The sequence below is a fragment of the Sorex fumeus genome, unplaced genomic scaffold (assembly GCF_029834395.1).
Source record: "Sorex fumeus unplaced genomic scaffold, SorFum_2.1 ptg000037l, whole genome shotgun sequence".
Lineage (NCBI taxonomy): Eukaryota > Metazoa > Chordata > Mammalia > Eulipotyphla > Soricidae > Sorex > Sorex fumeus.
The window spans coordinates 54,035,250-54,058,815 of record NW_026606094.1 but is presented as its reverse complement, the minus strand read 5'-3'; the positions used below and the strand labels follow the sequence as shown (position 1 = coordinate 54,058,815).

Here is a 23,566-nt window from a genome sequence, read left to right as displayed (position 1 = left end):
CTCTGTTTACCTTTTAATCAGAATATAGTTAGTACATAATAGATATCTGCAAAATATTGGTGAATTTGAAAATGAATTCTTATTCCAAGAGTGGCAGGGGAGAGAAAATTCCTATATTGGCTGGCATTTTGTTATGGACACAAAAAAGCAAGAGATAATATTCATCTCAGTGTTGCTGCCTAGACTGTGTGTGACACTTCTTGTCAGTACCTCACTGCTAGAGAAGTACCCCTGATATGTCTGATAACAGACTACACCCTCTCTGCTTAATTGAGAAGGGTATACTGTGTACCTCATCTTCCAGCCATAAAATCTTCAGCATGAAATTTTTACTAATCAAAACTTTAATGTTGCATTCCTTTCATTTACATTCCTTTCCTCATAATCATTATCTTGAAATATTAACATGATTCAGGATCATTTTTTAGCACGTAATACCCCCATAGCCATACATTTAAAAATATACAGACAATCTAAATGTAGTAATGTACTATATCCTTTTAATTTTATATATGATTCCTAGTGTTTTTCTTGACTTTCTGCTTTTTTTTTACATGTAGGAGTACTACTATTTATTCAGTCACTGATTAGGCTGATTGAATTGGACATGAACTCCACCTTACTTTTTTTAAAAATTTTTTATAATTTTATTTATTGAATCACCATGAGAGCAGTTACAAAGCTTTCGAGTTTAAGTTTCCATCATACAATGAAACACCTGTACCTTCACCAGTGCCCATTTTCTACCACGAAAAGCCCCAGAATACCCCCATCCCACACCCTCCCCCTACCTGTGGGGCAGATGATTTCCACATTACTCTCTCTCTACTTTGATTACATTTAATATTTAGACACCAGACCCACCATTATTATTTGGGATTTTACCCCAACACACAGATCTGCTGGAAAGACAACAGTAGACAATTTGTTTTCTATTGCTGGTTATGAATAACATATGATGTTGCATGGCCGCAGTATTGGCCATGTAATTTTGGAATTCCAAAATTTTAACAATTAAATCTGGAGAGATTTCTGCCAAAATCTGCTGGGTTCTGAGATTTGTTCTTGAGTCTCTTGAATCATGGCCATTAGCAGGTTGATCAGGAGCCAGAGAGGCCATTTGTGGGCAGTGACTCGGGATCTCATTGGGGCGGGGAGGAAAGAGTCAGCTCCACTCCTATCCCGTGAGGCTCCATGTGTCTCGTCACTGTGGGCCCAAATCTGACTGTCCAGTGGCCTCTGGTGAATGGTGACCACCGAACCACCAAGGGGGAGCAGATGGAGGGACAACACCCTTTTCCCCCTGGGGTTGTCTGGCATGTGGGGACCAGATGCATCTCTGCCAAAAGCCGTTGGGTTTCTAGATTTGTTTCTGAGTCTCTGGGATCATGGTCATTAAGCATTTTGATCATAAACCAGAGAGGCCTTACCTCCAATTATATAGCTGACCTGGAGGTGGTTTGTGGGTGTGTCTCCCACATACCTGACTTTTGGCCATTTATTTTCTTGCTCAACTTTGTCGCAAGTTTTTGGAGCCTGGCCAAAGGCACGGCAGCAGTTTTGAGGTATCTGAATCTGGAAGTCTGAAGGCACCATCAGGCTGCTGATGCACTCACCTCACAGATAAAGATTGAACTGCTGGCGGCACCATACCCCTAGCTTTTCCACTTTGGACACCAATACATTTCTAGACACCGATATTAATTAGCTTAAGTAAAAATAACATTTATTATGAGAATTGCATGTTTTACATAGAATCAAATAGAAGAATGTAGCTAAATTTGTAGGGAAAAATACTTGAATTTGAGATGTGAACAGTGAGGGCTCATTTATATGTACTTGTGTCTCTGTGTTCATTCTGCTTTTCTGATCGTGGGTTTCATTTTTCTGTTTCACTGGACACCAGACATTTTTCCTTTATAATAAAAAATATGGCCACCTACAGTTTTATATCTTTGAATATTGCAACTCAACCACCAGAGGCAGACGGGCTTAACTTTATACCTGGTATGAAGTTGCAATATTCCAAGTAATCAAAACTCTAGTTCAGTTAAAGTCCAGCCTTGAACAATCAAGTGCAATCAGGGAGATAGGTCATGCAAGAGCCAGCGAGAGACTTTGACAGCCCTATGACACTCAGGAAGTGCAGTTTCAAGTAGAAGTAAAAGGAGATGTTTTTCAGGATAAATGAGAAAATTTCTAGAAAAAAATAACTAATATGTCACTGAAATATGTTTATTTGGTCAAATCTGTTTTCTTTTGCAAAGAAAATTTGCTATATAGAGATCTATCATATGTGGCTAATAAAGGTAACTTTCTAGATTGGACCTTCAAGAAATACTTAAATAATTAAAAGCAGTTTATATCCAATTAAGATGTGTGGACTTATTTCAATTCTGAGTGAAACTCACTCTAGTTATTTTTGTTTATTCGTTTGTATTTTATTTGGCCTGAATTTCCAAATGTATATTACTTATAAATTTCTATTAATTTTACATAATTCACTAGCAAAATATTCTCATAACTTAACACGGCTCATTGCTTTCTTCTTCAGTACAATAATAGTAATTGGGTCCTTGGAGAAGCTATCAATGCCCGTACTAGTTTTCAAAACAGCAGAACTATTGATTGTCAGCTGCCTTATGACGTTCAGCTTTCTGGAACTCTGGACCTCATGGGGGAGAAACCAATTGGAAAGTGGCAATTAAAGGTAAAAAATAAAAATATCTTCATATTTATAGATATATACATGACAATTTTGTGATAAATTTGAAGCTAAATTTGTGCAAGTGATCTTATTACAGGTATCCAATGATGGCTATAAATTTAGTAATCCCAAAACAATGATTGTATATGATGGTGCTTGTCAAATTTGTGGACTCTATGAAAATGACTCTTGTATTATAAAGGTACGTATACTTTCACTTATTTTTACATTTGTCTCATATGTATTACATTTCCATGATGGCACATTAAGGTAGATTTTTTTTTTTTGGTTTTTGGGTTATACCTGGCGATGCTCAGGGGTTACTCCTGGCTCTGCGCTCAAGAATTACTCCTGGCGGTGCTCGGGGGACCATATGGGATGCTGGGAATTGAACCTGGGTCGGCTGTGTGCAGGGCAAACACCCGCTGTGTTATTGCTCCAGCCCCATTAAGGTTGATTTTTACACCTTTATATTAGAAATATTCATAAAGAACAACATTCCTCAAGTTTATTTAAGGTTAATTGAAATTGTTATGATCTCCAAATCTCGTTGAATTCTTAAGGGAAAGGTCTCTACCATTAACATTTTGAAGAGGCAGATGATTAATTATTAAAGAACGAAAGAGGTTTAGATTGAATTTAATTCATACATACATTCTTAAAAACCAGTATTAATAACAGTAATTATAGTAATGATTTTTTTATTATCTATTCATGGTTACCCAATCCTCATTTTAGCAAATAACATTCATTTGCATAGAATTTGTGAAATGGGCAAAACTATTTTCTGTGGGTAAGGAAGTTTTCTGTGCCAACTGAATTGAGCCATTTAAGGGATTGCAGACAACACAGTCTAATTCCTCACAACAGCACCCTCTTCAATTCTATCTATTCAACTGGATTTATCAATAGCTCTCTCATTTATCAGTTTCTAATTTAACAGCTATTATTTCTCAGATATCCTTTAGATCTTCAAAATATATTAGATAATATTTATGCATATGAAAACAAAAATTGTTTCATTATTAAATACTTCCTGCATCATATCAATAAGAAATTTCTGTTATTATAAATTGTTTGATTGTTTTCCTCAAAATACTGCATTTGCATATATCCAATAAGAATTACTTGAGAAATTTGTTATTCCAGGTTGTTTTATCTTCTTGGAGTTATTTTATCTCATTTTTGTGCAGTGTTCCAAGGCTGTCGAAAGAGGCTTTGCTAAGTAAGCATAGATTATGTGCCCAAAAAAAGAGATCATTTCAGATTAAAATGTTTGCTCCATTTAAAATTATTTCTGTGTATACTAATCTAGTTTGCTAAAATATTGTATTAAGATATTTATTGTCAAATATAGAAAATTATGCCATGGATATGGTCTAGGTTTTTTGTGTTCACAGGACATTTTGTGCTTTAGAGGATGGGAATTTCTTAACTAGTATTATTCTATTAGATGGGTAGAATGGAAAATCTTTCCTTCTTTGTTTCTTTCTTTGTTTCTGTCTTTGCTTCTTTGTTTCTTTCTATAAATAAAGTACTTCCAGTATGAGTTTGGCAGTAAAAGGAAAATAGAATATTGCTTATCAATTATATAATTCTGTATGGTCAAAGTAAAGTCTATGAGTGTGACTGTGTGTGTGTTTAATAGATCTTTTTAACATTTTGTCAATAGATACTTTAAACAAATATTATTCTACCAAAAATTATATAATTGTGTAGATAACTATAAGTCTGTGTATTTTCTTATTTCCTCTATATTTCTCTGTTCCAAAGGTATTTACATGTAAACAAAGTGTTTTTTTCTAAAATGAATTATGATTAAGAAATGTGAAAATTATTTTCTAACCAAAGCATTTCCTATTATGCATTCATTGAAACCATATTAATATTTATTATGTAATATATATATACACAAATATATATACATATGTATGCTAATATCCTTCTATACAGAGTTTTATTTTTTCCTCTAAACACTAACTATAGGTATACTTTGTTTTCCTTTTTAAACATTTTTGCATTAGGAAAATGTTTGCATCATTGATGGCCTTTGCTACGCTGAAGGGGATAAAGCACCTACCAACTCTTGTTTTGTTTGTAGACCCAAAATTTCAAAATTTTCTTGGTCAATTTTAGAAAGTAAGTTATTCTTTATTAATTCAGCATTATTAAAACAAGGTTGTTTAAGAGAATTTTTGTTACAGTTTATAAATATGTTAAGATAAATGTTTTATGTCATATTTTTTCCTAAGTTCATGATTTACTTTGTTCTAAGGAGCTTAAGATGGCATGTTTTGTTTGATATGCCTTCTGTGATTATATTATATAAAACTATGCTTTTGTTTTTGTTTTGAGGTCAAATTCAATGCTTGGGCTTACTCCTGGCTCTGTGCTCAAGGATCATATCTTGTAGTACTTAGGGAACCAAATGCAATGCTGGGGATTTGAACCTGGGTTAATCGCATACAAAGCAAGCACCTCCTACTAATCCTTCTGGCACAAGAAATGGGATTTTAATTTTAATAATTTAAAAGTAAAGAATATATGAATTATTAATGGAAAAAATGGGAATGGTAAATTCAGCTACATACTCAGTGTATAAGTCAAATGGCAGCTAACAAAATAGTCTCATGAGTATTATAGAAGTATACAACTTTCACTAGTAAAAATCAGTGGGTTTTATGAAAATATTACATTAATACCAAAGATCTAAATCCTGTTTCTAGCCTTTTCTCTTTCAATTTGTGATCAGGTATTTAATGATTTACGTTTAAAAGGTCATGCATTAGTCACCAATCTAATAAGATTACCTGGTGTTTAGAAGAAAGTATTTTCAGCCCTCTTATTCTCTGACTCTACAAGTGTAATATTGGGCATGGATAATTTCTTGGTATTTGTTTTATAAAAAAAGTACCTTACAGGTTATAGTTCTGTGATATATTATTTCTTCACAATTCTAAATGCAGCTATGTTTAATTCCACATAGTTGTTTCTTACAGTTTTTTTCCTCATTCAAAAGACCAGGCATCATTAGATACAAGGTACAATCTTGTGCTTTATAATTTTATTTAAGAGAACCCTAAAATCTTATATCTAGTAGTGCTTTTTACTGTATTTGTACATATTATCATATGTGCAAGTTTAATTACTCTTTTAGACTATATAATCAAATAATTTATTACTCAGATGTAAGACTCAAGGAATGTTATATAGATATTTGGGGAAGAATTTTGTGTACTATACAAGGCAAATATGTTATAACTTCTGCAAAATAAAATATTCTAAATTAGTTCTTTTAATGCCTTTGGTATGATTTATTCATTATAGATAAACATTGTTTAGAAATGTGGTCTTGTAATATTATCTCTTCCAACCTCTAATACAGAAGGTGAGGAAACTAATATTGGTGCATTGCCAATAGCACATGGACAAACAAGCATATGACTGCAGTCTCCTGACATCATTACTTTGTCCACATAATTAGGGTGTTTGTGTCCTGTTTGGGCACTGAAAAAAGGGTATTTTTTTTTAACTTGGAAGTGAAGAAGGGCACCATTTTAAATGAGTTCTTCTGAAGAGATATTTTTAACAATTTCATGAGGCCTGTGGACTTTCTCTGTCCTCTGAAGTAACCACAATTCCAGAGTGTGAATTTACCCCCTAGAAATACTTCTGAGGATCTCAAGCTTGGTTTGATTGAGTGAGTTCTGATTATTGCATCTAAGGAGGCAAGCATATCAGAGAGAAAATTCAGGGGAACCTTATGAACAACCCATTGACAGATATAGTAAAGAAGAAACAGAGAAAGGGAGTTAAGGAAAAGATAAAAAATTGAGAGGGCATGCTTTAAGACAATTCACATTGAGAAGTAATTTCAATATGAAGAGGTACGTTCCATATGCATGAGGCAAATATTTGCTACATTTTGTTGTATTTTCAAAGTTCTTTCACATTCTCATAGTCAAATTTTAAGTCTTAGATCTGTTAGTCTCATTTTCAAAGATTGGCATTTAATTTATTTGGATTGTTTAATGAAAGTAAAAACAAATGCAATTGATCTTTGAAAAACACAGGTTTGAACTGTGGGAATATTTAAATGTGGTTTATATCATTAGATACATTAAAATATTTTTGTAGATTTGCAGCTTTTGAAGAAGGTTAGTATTGGGGCTTGCTCAGCCTAGAAACAGAATAAGTTAAGAAAAGGCATGATTTTAATTCACAATAAATATGTAGTTAATAATCCATTTTAACATTTACTGCTGTAAGATAGACACAAATCTTATGGCTGTAAAGCTGTATGCCACAAAAATTTCAGTATATAACCATACTACTGTGAAGTAATCATGTGAATTATACTAGACTACTATAAAGAAATTGTATTCTATATTGTCAGTCCATTAATCCTTAAACTTATAAAAATACTTTTTCACATTATCCTTTTATTTTTTATATTTATTGCTAGTGATACAGAAACATATACATTGTTTTAATTATATGAGATAATTTGGGTACAGGTATTAGCGGAATTCATCTAGAAAACAGACATGTAATTTAAATTCTATGGTAAAGTGTATACATTTTCCCCTTCCTTATAATTTAAATCTTTCTCTAAATACCTCTTTTGTAAAAACGTAGTATTAATACAGGCAATATGCAAAATATGTTAATATTAGCTCTATTAACATATTATTAACATTAACATATTTTATTAGAGTATCTCTATTAACATCTGAATAGTGGATCAATAGTGGACTATTAGTGGTTCAATTTCGGGGAGTCAAAAGTTATACACAGATTTTCTGTTTCCTGGAGTTAGTATCCCTAGCAACTCCTGCGTTGTTCAAGAATCAAATATAATTAAAAGTATAATGATTTAAAAAACTCAGGCATTAAAAAATACATATACCAATTGGACCTTTCTGTAGCATATTTTTCCTTTACTATATGGTGCAAAAGTAATGTTTTCTTTGTTTCAGACAACCAACCACCAGTAATTCAAATCCCACAAAGCAAATTACATGCATATTATGGGGAAAACTTTATGTACCAGTTCACCGCTTTTGATCCAGAGGGATCTGAGATCCATTTTACCTTGGACTCTGGTCCTAAAGGAGCAGATGTTTCTTCTTCAGGACTTCTTATGTGGCAAGCAGAGACACAGACTCCCCAGCAATTCATTCTGCACCTTAGTGACAACTGTGATGCTGAAACTACATTTACAATCGAAGTAATTTTTATTACATAGATATTGTTCAATGAATAATTTAATAGCTTTATTTCAAAAGTGAATATCATTCATGTTCTAAGCTTTTAAATAGGAGTTAAATTACTAAACGTTTCATGGAAATGAAGCTTCCAAAATTTTGATCAATTCTTATAAGAATTTAAAAATGTAATTTCAAATCTGAAACACATAGAACTATGTTACTATTCCCAGACTAACTTCTTATGCACCTAACAATGACAAGAGAACAGAATTCATTGATGTCTTACTCTGAAACATATGTGATTAATCTAAGATTGACAATTTTCTTGAAGTGGAAAAATCATAGATGCTGAATTGGAAATCAGAATTGTAAATATGTGATTTTAAATAATTGTGGATTGTGCTTTTCTGCTGACTCATTCATTGAGCTCTTAAAATTGTTTTTATGTCGTGTATTCATTTGGACCTTTAGAGACATTTTTATCAAAATAATTTATAAAAAAAGTATGTACTTTGTCATATTAACTAGTACTTTAAGTAATTTTGATTCTTTCAGTATGTAGATTTGCAGGTAGGATAAGTAACTAACTTGCTATTTCCAACTCTTTTTACATGACAGAAAAGTTTTTTAAACTTTTCTTACATTGCAGAAATTGATAATTAAATCATTATATCTAGCTCTTATATTCTTGATATGTTCTTGAAAATAAGCAGGATTGTCTTCTGAAGTAATCGAAGTAATATAGTATAGTTGAAGTTATTTTTATTACATAGATGTTGTTCAGTGAACAATTTAATAGCTTTATTTCAAAAGTGAATATCATTCATGTTCTAAGTTTTTAAATAGGGATAAATTATTAGATGTTTTATGGAAATTAAGTTCCCAAAATTTTGACCAATTCTTGTAAGAATTTTAAAATGTAATTTCAAATATAGATCACATAGATCTGTTTTACTATTCCCAGACCAACTTCTTATGCACCTAACAATGATAAGAGAACTTTTAAACACACAGCCATATTTTTTTTGTAATAGAAAACATGATTTGATTCTTCTTAAACATAAATATTGATGTCTATTATGATACCTAGGGTATAATATGAAGATGATGGTATTGCAAAATAAGGCATTTGCTTTTTAACTTCCTTGCAGGTGTTTGTGAAGTCTTGTGATTGCTTGAATGGTGGGTCATGTGTGTCTGACACTGAATTCTCCCCAGGAAGTGGAGCGTACCTGTGTGCCTGCTCACCTGGGTTTCAGGGTATTCTTTGCGAAATGAATGTCACTGAATGCCATTCAAACCCTTGTGGCCTTGGTAAATGTGTTGCTGATATTCACAATTTTTCTTGTGTTTGTCCACCTGGACTCAAAGGTGAGTTTTGGTTTTTCAGGATTCCTTGAATAGTGGATCGTGTGTATGTGAATGAATACGTGAGTCAACTTGTAAGGAAGACAGAACATTAAGCTAAGAGGCTTGAGCAAATATATGGTCCTAAAGATTTTAGTGCACCTTGAAAAATCCTAGTAAAAACCCTAGCAAAATTCCTCAAAAATACATGCAATCCATATCCTTTTAAAATTTCTTATATAGGAAAACTTACAAGTTTTCCCAGGTTTATAATTTTAGTATCAATATTCTATAGCTATATTGTATTCTGCAGATTTGTAACAGTTTTTTATCTGTATTTGATAGGTAGAAACATGTTTGATATGTTACTACTGAAATACAGGATAGCAAATAAATGTGCCATGGGAAATATTTGAGAATTTCACTGATAATTTTTCTTTTCCGTGCCGGTAATCAAACCCAGGGCTTTACGCATGCACGGCGAATGCTCTGTTGCTGACCATATTCCTGGATCCCTGGCTTATTACATAGTTTGCTGTTTGTTGTTTGTTTGGGGGCCACGATTAACAATGCTCAGGGTCACACTTAGCAGTGTTTCTGGTTCTCTGCTCAGGGATCACACCTAGAGCTTCTTGGGGGAATCAGAAGTGATGCCAAAGATTTAACTGGGGCCATCCATGTTCAATCAATGCCTTAACTACTGTACTATCCCTCAGGTTCCTCATTGATCATTTTTAACTTTGAAAACATTGTGATATAAAATTAGAGTTTACGTCATCATATATTCTTTAACAAAAATAGTCCCAAGATATCTGATTCTGAGATCTCAAATGCGTTCATGACTGACAACTTTTATTTCCAAAGGTATTTTTAAAAAGTTTGCAACAAGGGGCTGGAGCCATAGCACAGTGGGTAGGTCGTTTGCCTTGCACGCAGCTGACCCGGGCTCAATTCCTAGCATCCTATGTGGTCCCCTGGGGCACCACCAGGAGTGATTCCTGAGTGCATGAGGCAGGAGTGACCCCTGTGCATTGCTGGGTGTGACCCAAAAAGCAAAAACAAAAAGTTCACAACAACATTTTTAGATATAAGTAAATATGTAACTTTGGAACTGACAGCATCTATTTTAACATTTTAATAGAACTAAACAGGATATTTGGGTGTCTTAATTTTTCTGTAGCATTTAAAACAAAAATGTTATCTTTGGAGGCAATTATTAGTTATACTTCAGATTGCTTTTTATAAGAATTTACTTTTATTAAAACACCGTGGCTGGGTGTGGAGCAATAGCATAGCGGGTAGGGCCTTGCACACGTCCTTGCACACGGCCTTGCACACGGCCGACCTGGGTTCGATTCCCAGCATCCCATATGGTCCCCCAAGCACCTCCAGGAGTGATTCCTGAGTGCAGAGCGAGGAGTAACCCCTGAGTATCACCGGATGTGATCCAAAAGCAAAACAAAACAAAACAAAAACAAAAAAGAAAAAAAAAAACACCGTGGTTTACAAAGTTGCTCATAATATAGTTGTTTCAGGCATACAAAGACTGCCTTGGAAAGAATTCAGGTATTAATTGCTTCATGGATCTTTAATAAGAGTAACTGATTGCTAATGACTGAATGTATTTATTCAAGTGTTAAAATAATTAAAAAAATATTTCATCTTAAAAACTTTTTAAAGGGAGCCTAGATACAGCCCAGCAATCAGAGGCAAGTGCCCAAGTTTGAACCCTGGCATACTTGCTTCCCATCCCTCAGCATAACTGGGCATTATTGGGTGTGGCCCTGGTGGTTCCCTTGTACCTAAGGGCTGAGCAGCTTTTCATCCTCAGGCCCTTGTAATTCAACTGCCTGACACAGTTGCCAACTAACCTTGGTGTGATCCCTGGGATCCTTGAGCATTGATTGGGAAGCTCAACAAGACAAACAAAAACCAAACCAACAAAATGTCAAAACCAACTTGGCTAGAAAACTGCAAAAATTTTTATATATTTCCATAGCAAATTCAATAATTGAATTAAATAATATGTTCTTCAGCTAAATAGGCAACCATTCTAACAACTTTGGCGGGGGGAGAGCAGACCCAGCAGTGCTCAGGAAGTACTACAGACTCTGTCTACAGACTCTGTTGCTCAGGAATCATTCCTAATAGGTTTGGGGAACCATTTGGGGGTCTAGGGATCAAATGTAGGCCAGCCATATGAAAGAAAAAATCCTACCCCATGTACTATTGCTCCGGCCTCTCAGTTTTTTTTTTAAATCACCAAATTTTCAAAACAAGACTAAGTGTTTCTAATATGATCACTTGTCTTAAAATATGAATGGGCTTACTGATTCTTAGTTTTAAGGAAAATCTTATTTATGCGAGTAATCTGGTTTGGCGTTAAACATACTCAAATTAATGGCTTTATATTTAGTTATGCAATAATTTTTTCTTTTGGTTTGTTTTGGCCACACCTGACAATGCTCAGGGGTTATCCCTAGTTCTGCACTCAGGAATTACTCCTAACTGGCTTGGGGGACCATCTGGAGTGCTGGGGATCAAGTGCCATACCCACAGTACTCTCTCTGGTCCCCATTTGTGCAGTAAATATTAAGTCAAGTATGTGTATTTTAATTATGACAACTTTGAGAATATTTGAAAAATATACAAAAAAGTAGAAAGAAATTAGTCTCAATTAGATTAGAGAATTTGACAACTGCATCTATATTTTCTTTAGGCAAAACCTGCCAGGAAGATGTTGATGAGTGTGAATCCAAGCCTTGTTTTCCAGAGGTGGAATGTCTCAATACTTTTGGTTCCTATCACTGTGGATCATGTCCAAAAGGGTTTCATGGTGATGGAAAAATATGTCATGGTATGAGTCCCTTTTTTGGTGATGAATATCTTTGTTGTTTTAAATTAATTCAAAGTTGTCTGATTATATCTTTTACTTGCAATTGTATATGTACAGTTGAGGTATCATATACTGTGCTAGATTCAGAGTGTGTAAAAATGTATTTTCTCTGACTTCATAATTTTAGGTATAATATCAGGGAATATGGCATGTAATCATACATAACAATGAAATGTTTTCTGTATTTTGATAGCAGTATCATGAGAGAATTATAGGCATACTGCACAGGGACTCTCTAGAGGAATATGAGAAGCTTTACATAGTTATTCCACTAAGGGGCTTGGGGAGGGTGGTGTGCTTTTGGAGCAGAGGAAATTGCATGGGCAAAGATAGAGTTGCATTTAATATCACAGCACACCTTGGATTCTGTGAATGATCCTTTATGCTAGCTATGACGAAGGTTGTTACAAGATCAAAGCCAGAGAAGTGGCTAGATCACTGAAAATCACAGGTTTATTTTTGAGAAAGTCTACTGAAGAAATACATGCAGGTAGAGATAGTATATAGTGGGTAAGACACTTACACATGCATGGGCCAACCAGGATTCAGTCCCTGGCACTGCAAGTGCTCCCTCAAGGACCACTCAGGAGAGACCCCTGAGCACAGACTTAGGAGCAGTCCCTGAGCACCACCAGCCCAAAACCACCTCAAAAAGATAGATAAAATGTGCGTCAGTTGTGAGTGAGAAACTGTATAGAGCTGTATAGGTTTGAGGGTAGAAAGAAGAGCTAAAGCAATATTACAAACACACAACAAACAAACACTGTCCTCCCATTGTTCATCAGTTTGCTTGAGCGGGCCCAGAAACATCTCCATTTTGAGACTTGTTGTTACTGTGTTGCAGTGCAGGTGAGATACTCTCATACCTTGCCGGGCTCTCCGAGAAGGGCTGAGGAATTGAAACCAGCACGGCCAGGCTGGCTCTGCGCAAGGCAAAAGCCCTACCGCTGTGCTATCGCTCCAGTCCAATATTACAAACATATAAGAAAATTATAAAGATACTCAGAGATAATGAAAACAAGATGACTAGTTGGTCAGTGACTGGGCTAAGTGAGATGAGTGAATTTTTCAGGGTCCTGGTTGAGGTGAATTGGAGTAGAGTTGGCATTCATTGTGTATGAATTGAAATGTGTATGTATGTGTCTCTCACTACCACAGTTCATATGTTGAAACCCACTAAGTGTGACTGTATTTGGAAGAGAAATTAAGGTTAAATGAGGTCATAATAATGGTAAGTACTCCATCTCTCTCTCTTCTCTCTCTCTCTCTCTCTCTCTCCCTCTCTCTCTCTCTCTCTCTCTCTTTCACACACACACACACACACACACACACACACACACACATTCTGTTCTTTATCATTCTCTCTCAGGCTTTGTCGCCCTCCTGTGTCTCCTCCTCTCTTTCCTTCCCCTTTCTCCATTCTCTTTCCCACTCCTAGATCCTATGAAAAACGAGAACCTGGAGTGGGGGAAGAGAGAGAGAAAGAAAGAGAGAGAGAGACAGAGAGAGACAGAGAGAGAATATAGAATATACAGGGATTAAGGCCTACCTTGTGTCTGAGCAGAATTGATAAATATGAAAGATCATACAGTGCTGCCTTCATTCTTATTTTGGGGATAAGGTTTGGCCACACCTGATAGGTTTCTGGGGTGCATAGGACCGTACTGTGCAGGGACAGAAGGAGCCTCCTTCTTGCCCGCAGCCTTCTGAGCTCTCTATCTGCAATTCTTCTTCTTAGGGGTTGCTAATGGGTGGAGGCAAGGGGTACGTACGAGTTAATATCATGAAGTACAGAGTTTATGAGAGCACACAAAATTGATTGGGTGGGTGAATAGTGAACAGAACCACAGGAAAATACATTAGTCAGCACAAGCTGCCTCTAAGTAGTGACTCAAGCAAAAAATGTAGTTTATCACAGTTGTGGAGCATGAGGAATTCAGAATCAAGGTGTTGGCAGGATGGACTTCTGGCGTTTCCCCTTGATCTGCACATGGTCCCTATGTCTCTATGTTCTTATATGCACAACTTTCCCTGTCACTCTTCTTGTAAGGGCACCAGTGCTATGGGATTAGGCTCTGTGTTTAGGACTTTTTTTTTTAGGCTCCATGTTTAGGAATTTTTTTTTTTTTTTTTTTTTGCTCAGAGTTACTCCTGGTTCTGCACTCAGGAATTACTCCTTGAGGTGATTAGGGGACCATATGGGATGCTGGGAATCGAACCCAAGTTGGCCATATGCAAGGCAAATGCCCTACCCACTGTACTATTGCTAAAAGACCCGCTTATGACCTTTTAAACCTGTAGTTACCTCTATACAGGCACTCTGTCCAAATGCAGTCTCGTACCTAGTACCTACATAATTTTAACATAGGATTTTAGGGGAATATGATTCAGTACAAAAAAAATAAAAAAGAAGGAGGAGGAGGAGGAGGAGGAGGAGGAGGAGGAGGAGGAAGAAAAAGAGGTTGTTTAAGACTTGACTTTTAAACTTATCTTCTAATATGATTTGCAAAGGTTTTGATCCAAGGAACATTTTTTGGTATATTCTTAATCCCAGAAACCGGTTTTGATTACAGTTCAACTATGTTTTGTTTTCATTGTACACATTTACACACTTACAGCTGAAAATGAGTTTCTTAATGAATTTACTACACCAACCTCGGCCTTCACATCTGACAACAGCACAACTAAGGAAGAGGATAATAAAAACGCCATACAGAGTGAGGAGCACATTAAATCAACAAATGGAGATGAATCTAGTAAGTAATGATCTTCACTAAAATCTAATAATAAATACTATATTATCATTTGTTGCTTTTTCAAAAAATGAACATGTTTATTTCTTTTACTGTATCACTGTCATCCTATGGTTCATCAATTTACTTAAGCAGCACCAGTAATGTCTCCATTTGTCTCAGCCCTGAGATTTTAGCAGTCTCTCCTTATTAATTCTTTATGTATTTTTATTTTTAGAAAAATCATTTAATATTCCATAATGCAGTTTAATTTATTTTCTTATTGAATCAAAATGAGATATACAGTTACAAAGTTTTTCATGATGGGGTTTAGTCATATAATGTTCCATCACCCTTTCCTTTACCAGTGTACATTTCCCACCACCAATATCCCCAGTTTCCCTCCTGTCCCCCGCACTCCCTGCCTGACTCTGTGGAAGGCACTTTTATTCTCTCTCTCTCTCTTTCTCTCTCTAATGCAGTTTAAAACTTAATGCTTTCCTTGTTATTGTTATTCTCTCAAAATTTCTGACTTAAAAGAAATTATTTCTGTCGTATAATGAATAGCACTGTAGCACTGTCCTCTTGTTGTTCATCGATTTGATCGAGTGGGCACCAGTAACATCTCACAACAAATTGTGCGAGTTGTTGTTAGTGTTTTTGGCATATCGAATACATCACTGGTAGCTTGCTAGGCTTTGCTGTGCGGGTGAGATACTCTCGGTCGCTTGCCGGGCTCTCTGAAAGGGGCGGAGGAATCGAACCTGTGTCAGCTGTGTACAACACAAACGCCCTACCCGCTGTCCTATCGCTCCAGCCCCATATGATGAATAAATTATATTATTTATGGTGACGTTTCAGAGATGTTTATGGCTTCATGTGACCCTTTCAATAAGTTCCTGGTTATCGAACATCTACTCAAATCTGAAAACCAGAAGTTAATTATTTTCCAAGTTCTTTCCCTCCAATAATGCCTTTTCTAAAATAATAGGTTCATTCGTTACCATTCTGCGATTGTCCTCAGATGAATCTAGTACATTTCACTTCAGGTTTCTTTATGTCTTTAAGTTATGTAATATTAGGTATTTACTTTGCAAGGTATCACTGCACTTGTTCATCCTGCAAATATCATTATTGATTATTGCAATATAGGAAAACACTCTTAATTTTAGCTCTATTGATGAGTTTCCACCTGCCTCACTAAACACTATTATTCACAGTATTCTTATATAATTAATTCTTTTTTATTTTATAAGTAGACAGTAATAGATTATGCAAATAGTTTGTTTCTTAATCTAATTTGCTTTCTTACTATAACAACTGAGATTTAGTCTATATTTATAAAATGCATGCACAGGACAGAATTATTTTTATGTATTATCTCACTATATTGCCATGAGTGCTACACACAGTAACTGTTATTTTACAGTTAAATGAGCCCAGACATAGATATGTTAACTGATTTAGGGTAGGAGGGAGCAGCCATTCAGTGAACAGAGAATTGGAGAAGGAGATACTGATTTGCCTTGACGTACTAAAGGAAGGGTCTTACTTGCTTCATCCAACAGTTATGAGGCCAGGCTCTTATTCTTTGTATTTGTTGGCACTTGCTTGTATGTACTGCTTTGCTATTATTTAGGTTTTGGCTATATTTGATACACTCATTCTTTATTACTCTAAATCACTCAATTGCTGTGTCTTCTGAAATTCTCAAAATTTCCAAAAAAAAATTTTGCCTTTGTTTTTATTGTCAAAGATGTTAAATTTTTTAATTGTTTTTAAATTTTCTTTTTTTGTTTTTGTTGGTTTTGTTTTCTTTTTTTTAAAATCATATTTAAGGATTCTAGAAGAGTTATAAATGAAGATAATGTAATACAAAATTTCAAAGGAAAACATGTCTAAATACTACTTGAAATTTGTCTATACCCTAAATGAATTAAAAAATTTTTTATACCAAAGGATATAAAAGCTAAGAGGAATGAAGAGTACCCTGGGAAAGAGGAGAATTGATAGCATCTCTTTTAGAAGAAGACAAAAATGTTTTAATTCTTAACTTAGTAATCAGTAAAAGATATAAAATCCCAGTTTGTAACATTGATAAAATAATTAGATTGTCAGTTCATTGCCTTTCAAGAAAAAATAGTATAGTTTAGCACTCAATTTTCACTCATGAGTTCAGTTTTTCTCCCCCCACGTTGAAGAAAAACTTCATAAATGAACCAAACAGTTGTTTACTTTTCTGTGTTCCTATAAGTTTCATGGCTATCATGATTATTATAGTGATGACAGATTGTTATGAGTTTCTCATATGTCTATATCCTGACAATATTGAGCTTGTAGAAAGTAGGATTTGCTCTGATCACAGTGTTGTACTGGCAAATAATGATTATTGATTATTTATCTAAAATTTTAATTAGATTATTACTTACTATTATTTAGCTTTTATAATGTTTAAAATTCTATTCTACCTTATATATCTAAACAGATGGGATAAGTTCATAGAAGACATGGACCATGTGATAACTTTTGATTATCACATAGCTCCTGGTATAGTATTAACTCTTAGTATTATGTTCATTCCAGAAAAGTATCAAGCCAATAAATGAAGGAGGAAATTATGTGATGTAAACTTCAGCAGACAACAGAACATTAATGAATGCCATTGTTTCTTTTTCCTTTTTGGCTATTTAGATATAAAATTTCAGCTGCTGTCAACAGAACATTCACTAATTGGCACAAGTGTTACACACAGTCCTGTTAATAACAAAAAGTTCTTAGACATAAGCAACAACTCACACTTCTCACTACAATCAGTTGCGACTGAAATGAATTATTCAGAGAAGCCTCCTTCCCATCAAATATCAGGTTTTGAACAGGCAGATCACATTGTCGATACAAATCACAGTGTAAAGGAGTTAGAAGTTCCAATGCACAACATTAGTTCTTTACTCATTCACCGAAACAGTTCCCACAGTGAAATACAAGATGTTATCCAGAGCACCGTTCAAACAGAGACAGGAAGTTATAATTCTCCAGTTAATGGATCTGGTCAAGGCTATACCCTATATGAAGATGAGTTTGCATCATCAGTCACGAGCGCAATTGCTACTTTGCCAGAAACTCCCTCACCTACTGTCTTAAGGAATTGTGCTGCCTCCACTTGTTTCCCTGGTGTTGCCTGTGTGCCAACTGCAGATGGTCACTTCCAGTGTGGGCGCTGTCCCTTTGGATATTATGGAGATGGGATTAGTTGCAGAGGTAATGTGAAAACTCTTCGGATTAAACAAAGAAAGTTAATGTAGTTTAAGGAATTAAGAAGATAAGTATTTCTATAAGGTTTGATTCCTGATGCCCATGGGGTTCCCTGAGCCCACCACGAGTAATCTCTGAGCACTGTTGGTTGTGTGCCCCCACTCCCCCCAAAAAAGAAAAAAAAAACAAGTTGTGCATAATTTTAATTTTGAAAGGAGTGTTTACTTCTCTTACAATTATTACCATTTGTTTTCTCTGATGCAATCCAAAATTTTGGCTTTGACAATATAGAAGCTGTTTTTGTTTTATTTTGTTATTGTCATGTTTGTACTTTAATTTGAGCTGAATTTTGGAATATTTCTTGTTTTCAGTTTTACCTGCAAGAAACTTCTTTTTTCCCCCTTTCGATAGAAATCAACATAACTTTTAATATGTATATTTATAATATAAATGTGTTTATAATATGTTACAAATAACAAAAACTCTTCATGTATATCAATATTAAATTCCATATAGAATATATTAGAGAAACTTGGGGTCTATAAGTCTGTAAATTTATGATGTTTTCCTGGCATCTTGCTCTTTGGGATTCTGAAAATCCCTGTCATTTAGCTACTTGTATCTTATTAATATTTGAAACTGCATTGCCCTTTGAAAGGATTATAAACACATTTATGGTTGGTAATCATCCCCAACATCAGTTTTTGCTACAAAGAATTAGCACATATGGTACTTGTTTTTGATGTAACAAGTCATTTTCCTCCCTCAATACAAAAAACAGGAGAAAAAAGACTTTGGGAAATAAATAAATATAGTGGTTGTTATTAAAGTCATTGTCAACATTTTCGAATTTCTGAGACATTTTTACAGTTAAGTAAGTCTCTGAGCAAATATATATATTATATTAAAATGCTACTTTTTAATTTTTATTTTTGCAGCCATTTGTAGACACCCATGTGGAAAAAGCAGGGAGTGTGTAGCCCCTAACATATGTAAATGTAAAACTGGTTATACTGGTTCTAACTGCCAAACAGGTAGGTAAGGGACAGCATCCTTTAATTTGCTTTATGTACTTTAATTGATAATTGATATTTATATGTCATGAATTTTGTTTTATACAGCTATATGCCATCCTGATTGCAGAAACCATGGAAAATGTATTAAGCCTAATATTTGTGAATGCCCCCCAGGGTATGGTGGAGCAACATGTGGTGAAGGTGATAATACAAATTGAAAATTAATATAAAATTTTTAAAGAATAATATTTTTAAAGATAATTTAATTTCTCTCTATATGCTAATATACCTCTATTAATATTTGTGAGGAAGTCCAAGGTTTCTAATGTTTATTTAAAATTTTTATTGGAAATTTTTTTAATGTAGTATCCAATATCCAAAATTGGATCTCCAAATACTGATAGCTATTCATCCTTGTGAACTATCTGGCAGCAATTTTTTAAGATTAGTTAGTTTGATGATTTCATATTCCTACATATAGTTTAGCTTCAAGTAGAGACATCTGAGTGCTGAATGACTTACTAAATATGGTTCCAAGGGAGCATTAATTGCCAAATATTTAAATGTCCAGAAGTAAAAAGAAGTGATTTTTAAAATATATCTATTGCCATCTCATTATATGACTTTCATTAAAATCTAAAGGGAGAAGTTTATGATATAACATTTCTAATACAGATAATATATTCAAGAACACATTTATTACTCTTTAAAAATTACATATATATTTGTAAATGGTACATGAAATATTTAATGAACAGAAAGCCACATTACAGTACTTTTATGACAAGGCAAGATGCAGTTTAACAATGAATTTGGAGAGGACTAACAAAAATGTTTTTATGTCATTGGTATGTGAAAATAACTGAAGAAAAATTGAGGTACTCTATTTGTAAAACAAGAATAAATAGATACAAATATCGCTTTTCAGAAGATACCTAAGAGCATATGATTTCCTATATTTCCTGATGATAACTTTTGTATGTTTTCAGAGTATAAACCAATATAGTCAATCCCACAAAATTGAATTCCATAGTAGTGGTTCAGTATTAATTGAACAGAGATTATTATCAATTGCTTTCATAAAAATGTTTTATTATACCTGTGCTTCATAAACATAAGATGCTTTTTAAAATTAAGACATGACCTAATCACACAATGTATGTCTACAGAACACTGTCGTCCACCTTGTCAACATGGCGGCACATGTCTGGCTGGAAATCTCTGCACTTGTCCATATGGTTTTGTAGGGCCTAGATGTGAAACAAGTAAGCAATACTTTCTTGCAATCTAATATAGCTAAATCACTCTTTGGATAGTTGATGCCTCAATGCTTACTGCAGTAAACCCAAACACTATTTTAAAAAACATGTATTTGAAGATAATGTGTGATGCTGGGGAGATGTTACTGGGCCCGCTCGAGCAAATCGATGAACAATGGGAGGACCGTGACCGTGACTGTGTGATGCTGGACTTTTTTATGTATGAAAATCTACTGTTAACAATATTGTAAATCACGCTTCCTAAAATTTAAAAAATATTTTTGGAAGGCATTCATTGTTTAAAGCAACACTTCTCAATTACTGGAAATAATGGGTGCCAGTACTAAGATTAAGAGGTTTGTTTTAGAAGCAACCCTCTTCTTGTTTTCAAAATTATTATTATTACTCCTACATTTTCCTTCTGCTTCTGGCTTATTTAGCACAGCAAGATACCCTCTGATTCCTTCTAAGTTGTCATGAACTGCGTGACTTTGCATTTTCTTGTGGCTGCATAGTGATTCATTGTGTGTGTGTGTGTGTGTGTGTGTGTGTGTGTCTGTTTTCATCTGTTTTGGATATTAGTAGAAGCAACCCTCTTCTTGATCTTATCTATGACCATTTTTTTAATAAATAATTCTAATTTGTACTTCATATATAAATTTCTAATTGAACTCATCTCTATTTACTTGCATTAGGAACAAAAAATGTTCCCAAGTAATCAACTCTGAATTACCATTGAGTGTCATGATTTTCTACTTTCTCCATCTCTTTTAGCAACAAAATAACTGAATGCACTAGAGACTATTTGAAGCTAAAGTACAAATTAATTTTATCTGTGATATCATTGTGATTGACAATTATACATTAACTAGGCAGCAAGCAAATCATAGGACTGATTCCAACTACAGTTTACCTTTGTTTTTCTATTCTGTGGTCATAGTGGTTTGTAACAGACACTGTGAGAATGGAGGAGAATGTCTTATACCAGACATCTGCCAGTGCAAACCTGGCTGGTACGGACCTACCTGCAATACAGGTAAAATCAGAATATCATCAATGAATGTATCAGTTAGAGTAATGTTAAACTCATGCCCTAAATGTGATCCCCAGTACCACATAGTCTCCAGGAACTGTTGAGTGTAGAACTGGCAGCCCCTGAGTGCCACAAAGTGGGACCCCTATAAAATGAATAAGATTAAAAATATTTTAAAAAACTCTATATTTCATATTTATTCCTTTTTTATGCTAGAGTGTATTTCAGCTCTATTGTTATAGTTTCCAACTATTTTTTCCCCTTTCCTATTTTTGTCACCCAGCCTTCGGTGAGAAACATGTCTATGATACACCCACTGCATTTCTTTCAATTTTTTTTTAATCACAACACCAGCATTCCATTTCATAAAGCATTCAAGCAGTTCTGAGTTAAGAAGCTACATGACTTTATCCATTTCGTTATCACAGTACCAGACTTGCTTTCAGCAGCAGTGTTTGCAATTATGTATGTTTAATTTAACCCATTATAATCTAATGACTTTTTTCCAATATAAATTTAATTCAACATTTATAGCTTGCCAACTATGTGTAAAACATGATGCAAGGAGAAAAAAGAATTTATTTCAGTTTTTACCAGATTTCAAGTAGCATATAATCAGCAAAACAGAATTATTTAAAAAGTCTATAATACAAGTTAGATTATAACAAGTAATGTAGTAGTAAGTGCACAGTTAAAAGGAGAATGAAATTGACTCTGGTAATGATGTTTGGAAGAAAATTATATTTAAGAGAGTCCTATAGAGTTGGTAAAATCTGGTTAAAAGTAGAATTGGGTTGTCTTTAATGCAGAGCAAAAGTAAGCCAAACACAAATATTTTTCTGAATGTGCTAGTCAGTGCTTCTGTGTGGATCCGGAAGGATACTGAAAGAGTATATGCCAATATACTCAATGCCACAGATAATTCAGCTCAACTGGATAATTCTGTTACCACTGTGGAAATGTCTTCTAACTTCCAGTCATTTTTTCCAGGTTTTTTCCTTTCATTTTTCTCCACTTAACTGAGGGTTTTCTGAATTCTAATCACAGCCTCCACATTCTTGCTTGGTATTATTTGTAAACTTAATGAACATACTTTCAAAGCTATTATCCAGTTATTTCATTCCTCTTATGTTTGGCAAAGTCTAATTAATTATAGGTTATGGGTTTTACTTGCAGTAAAAAAATTATTTTTATTATGTTGTGTTTTAGACTTTGGTGCAGCTTTCATTTTTAAAATAATAAAAACATTTAATGGTCTCTCTCCCTCCTGCTGTTCATTAGCTTTGTGTGACCCTGCTTGCCTCAATGGTGGTTCCTGTAATAAGCCACACACTTGCTTCTGTCCAAATGGATTCTTTGGTGCACAATGTCAGAATGGTAATTATTATTCTTTATAAATACAAAGGAAAGTTAGGCACTGAGCTCTGAATGAAAAAAAAAGTTTCAAAAGAGAAGATGTTCTTTTTATTCTGTTATTTGTGTTGCAATAATTTTTTTCCACCAAATTGCCAGTTTATAGAAACACTTCAGAGTAATTATGAGAAGTGATTTTATTTTTTTCAACACACACTGGGCTCACAATCTTGGTACTTGTCCATGTAGTTCTGTCAGATTAAAGATGTGAAGTAAATAAGCAAAATTATTTTGTAACTTGTTGTATGAAGTGGTGATATTTTTGTTGCTCACAATTAAAGTGTTTGATTTATGGTAAGTCTTTCTACCTACTATTTTATGTTACAATCCCTTTTGACTTTGGTTTCATTAAGCATTTAAGAGTTAGCTACACTTAGCACTATGTAATGTAATACAAGCACATAAGCATGCATTGTTTTTTTTCCCTTCTTAGTTATTTCATTTATAGTTTCATTCATATACTTAATGCTGCAGTTGTTTTCAGATTGATGGGTATGACTTGAGACTGACAGTGTAGGTATTAATTGATGTCAACAAGTGAAATTTAAAGTATACTTTCCTCATCTTTACATTTTATACTTATGTAAAATATCAAGTATATCTTTGGTAAAAAACAGTTAAAATATGTCTGAATTTAATTCCCAAAACCTACTTCCTTAGTAGATTTCAGTTTGATTTGATCCCATTTCTTCTATCTAGAG

The 23,566-nt window shown here is 34.2% G+C and overlaps 1 protein-coding gene across 1 annotated transcript in view; it reads left to right on the top strand.

Moving 5' to 3' along the window:
* The window catches only part of VWDE (von Willebrand factor D and EGF domains), a 70,144-nt gene that overhangs the window by 32,153 nt on the left and 14,425 nt on the right, over positions 1-23,566 (top strand). Inside the window, exons 14-24 of the mRNA XM_056118564.1 lie at positions 2,555-2,710; positions 2,805-2,909; positions 4,732-4,846; positions 7,687-7,937; positions 9,069-9,288; positions 14,779-14,916; positions 19,083-19,178; positions 19,266-19,361; positions 20,330-20,425; positions 21,360-21,455; positions 22,734-22,829. Of these exons, the coding sequence (XP_055974539.1) occupies positions 2,555-2,710; positions 2,805-2,909; positions 4,732-4,846; positions 7,687-7,937; positions 9,069-9,288; positions 14,779-14,916; positions 19,083-19,178; positions 19,266-19,361; positions 20,330-20,425; positions 21,360-21,455; positions 22,734-22,829 (1,465 nt within the window). The remainder of the gene's footprint in view (positions 1-2,554; positions 2,711-2,804; positions 2,910-4,731; positions 4,847-7,686; positions 7,938-9,068; positions 9,289-14,778; positions 14,917-19,082; positions 19,179-19,265; positions 19,362-20,329; positions 20,426-21,359; positions 21,456-22,733; positions 22,830-23,566) is intronic.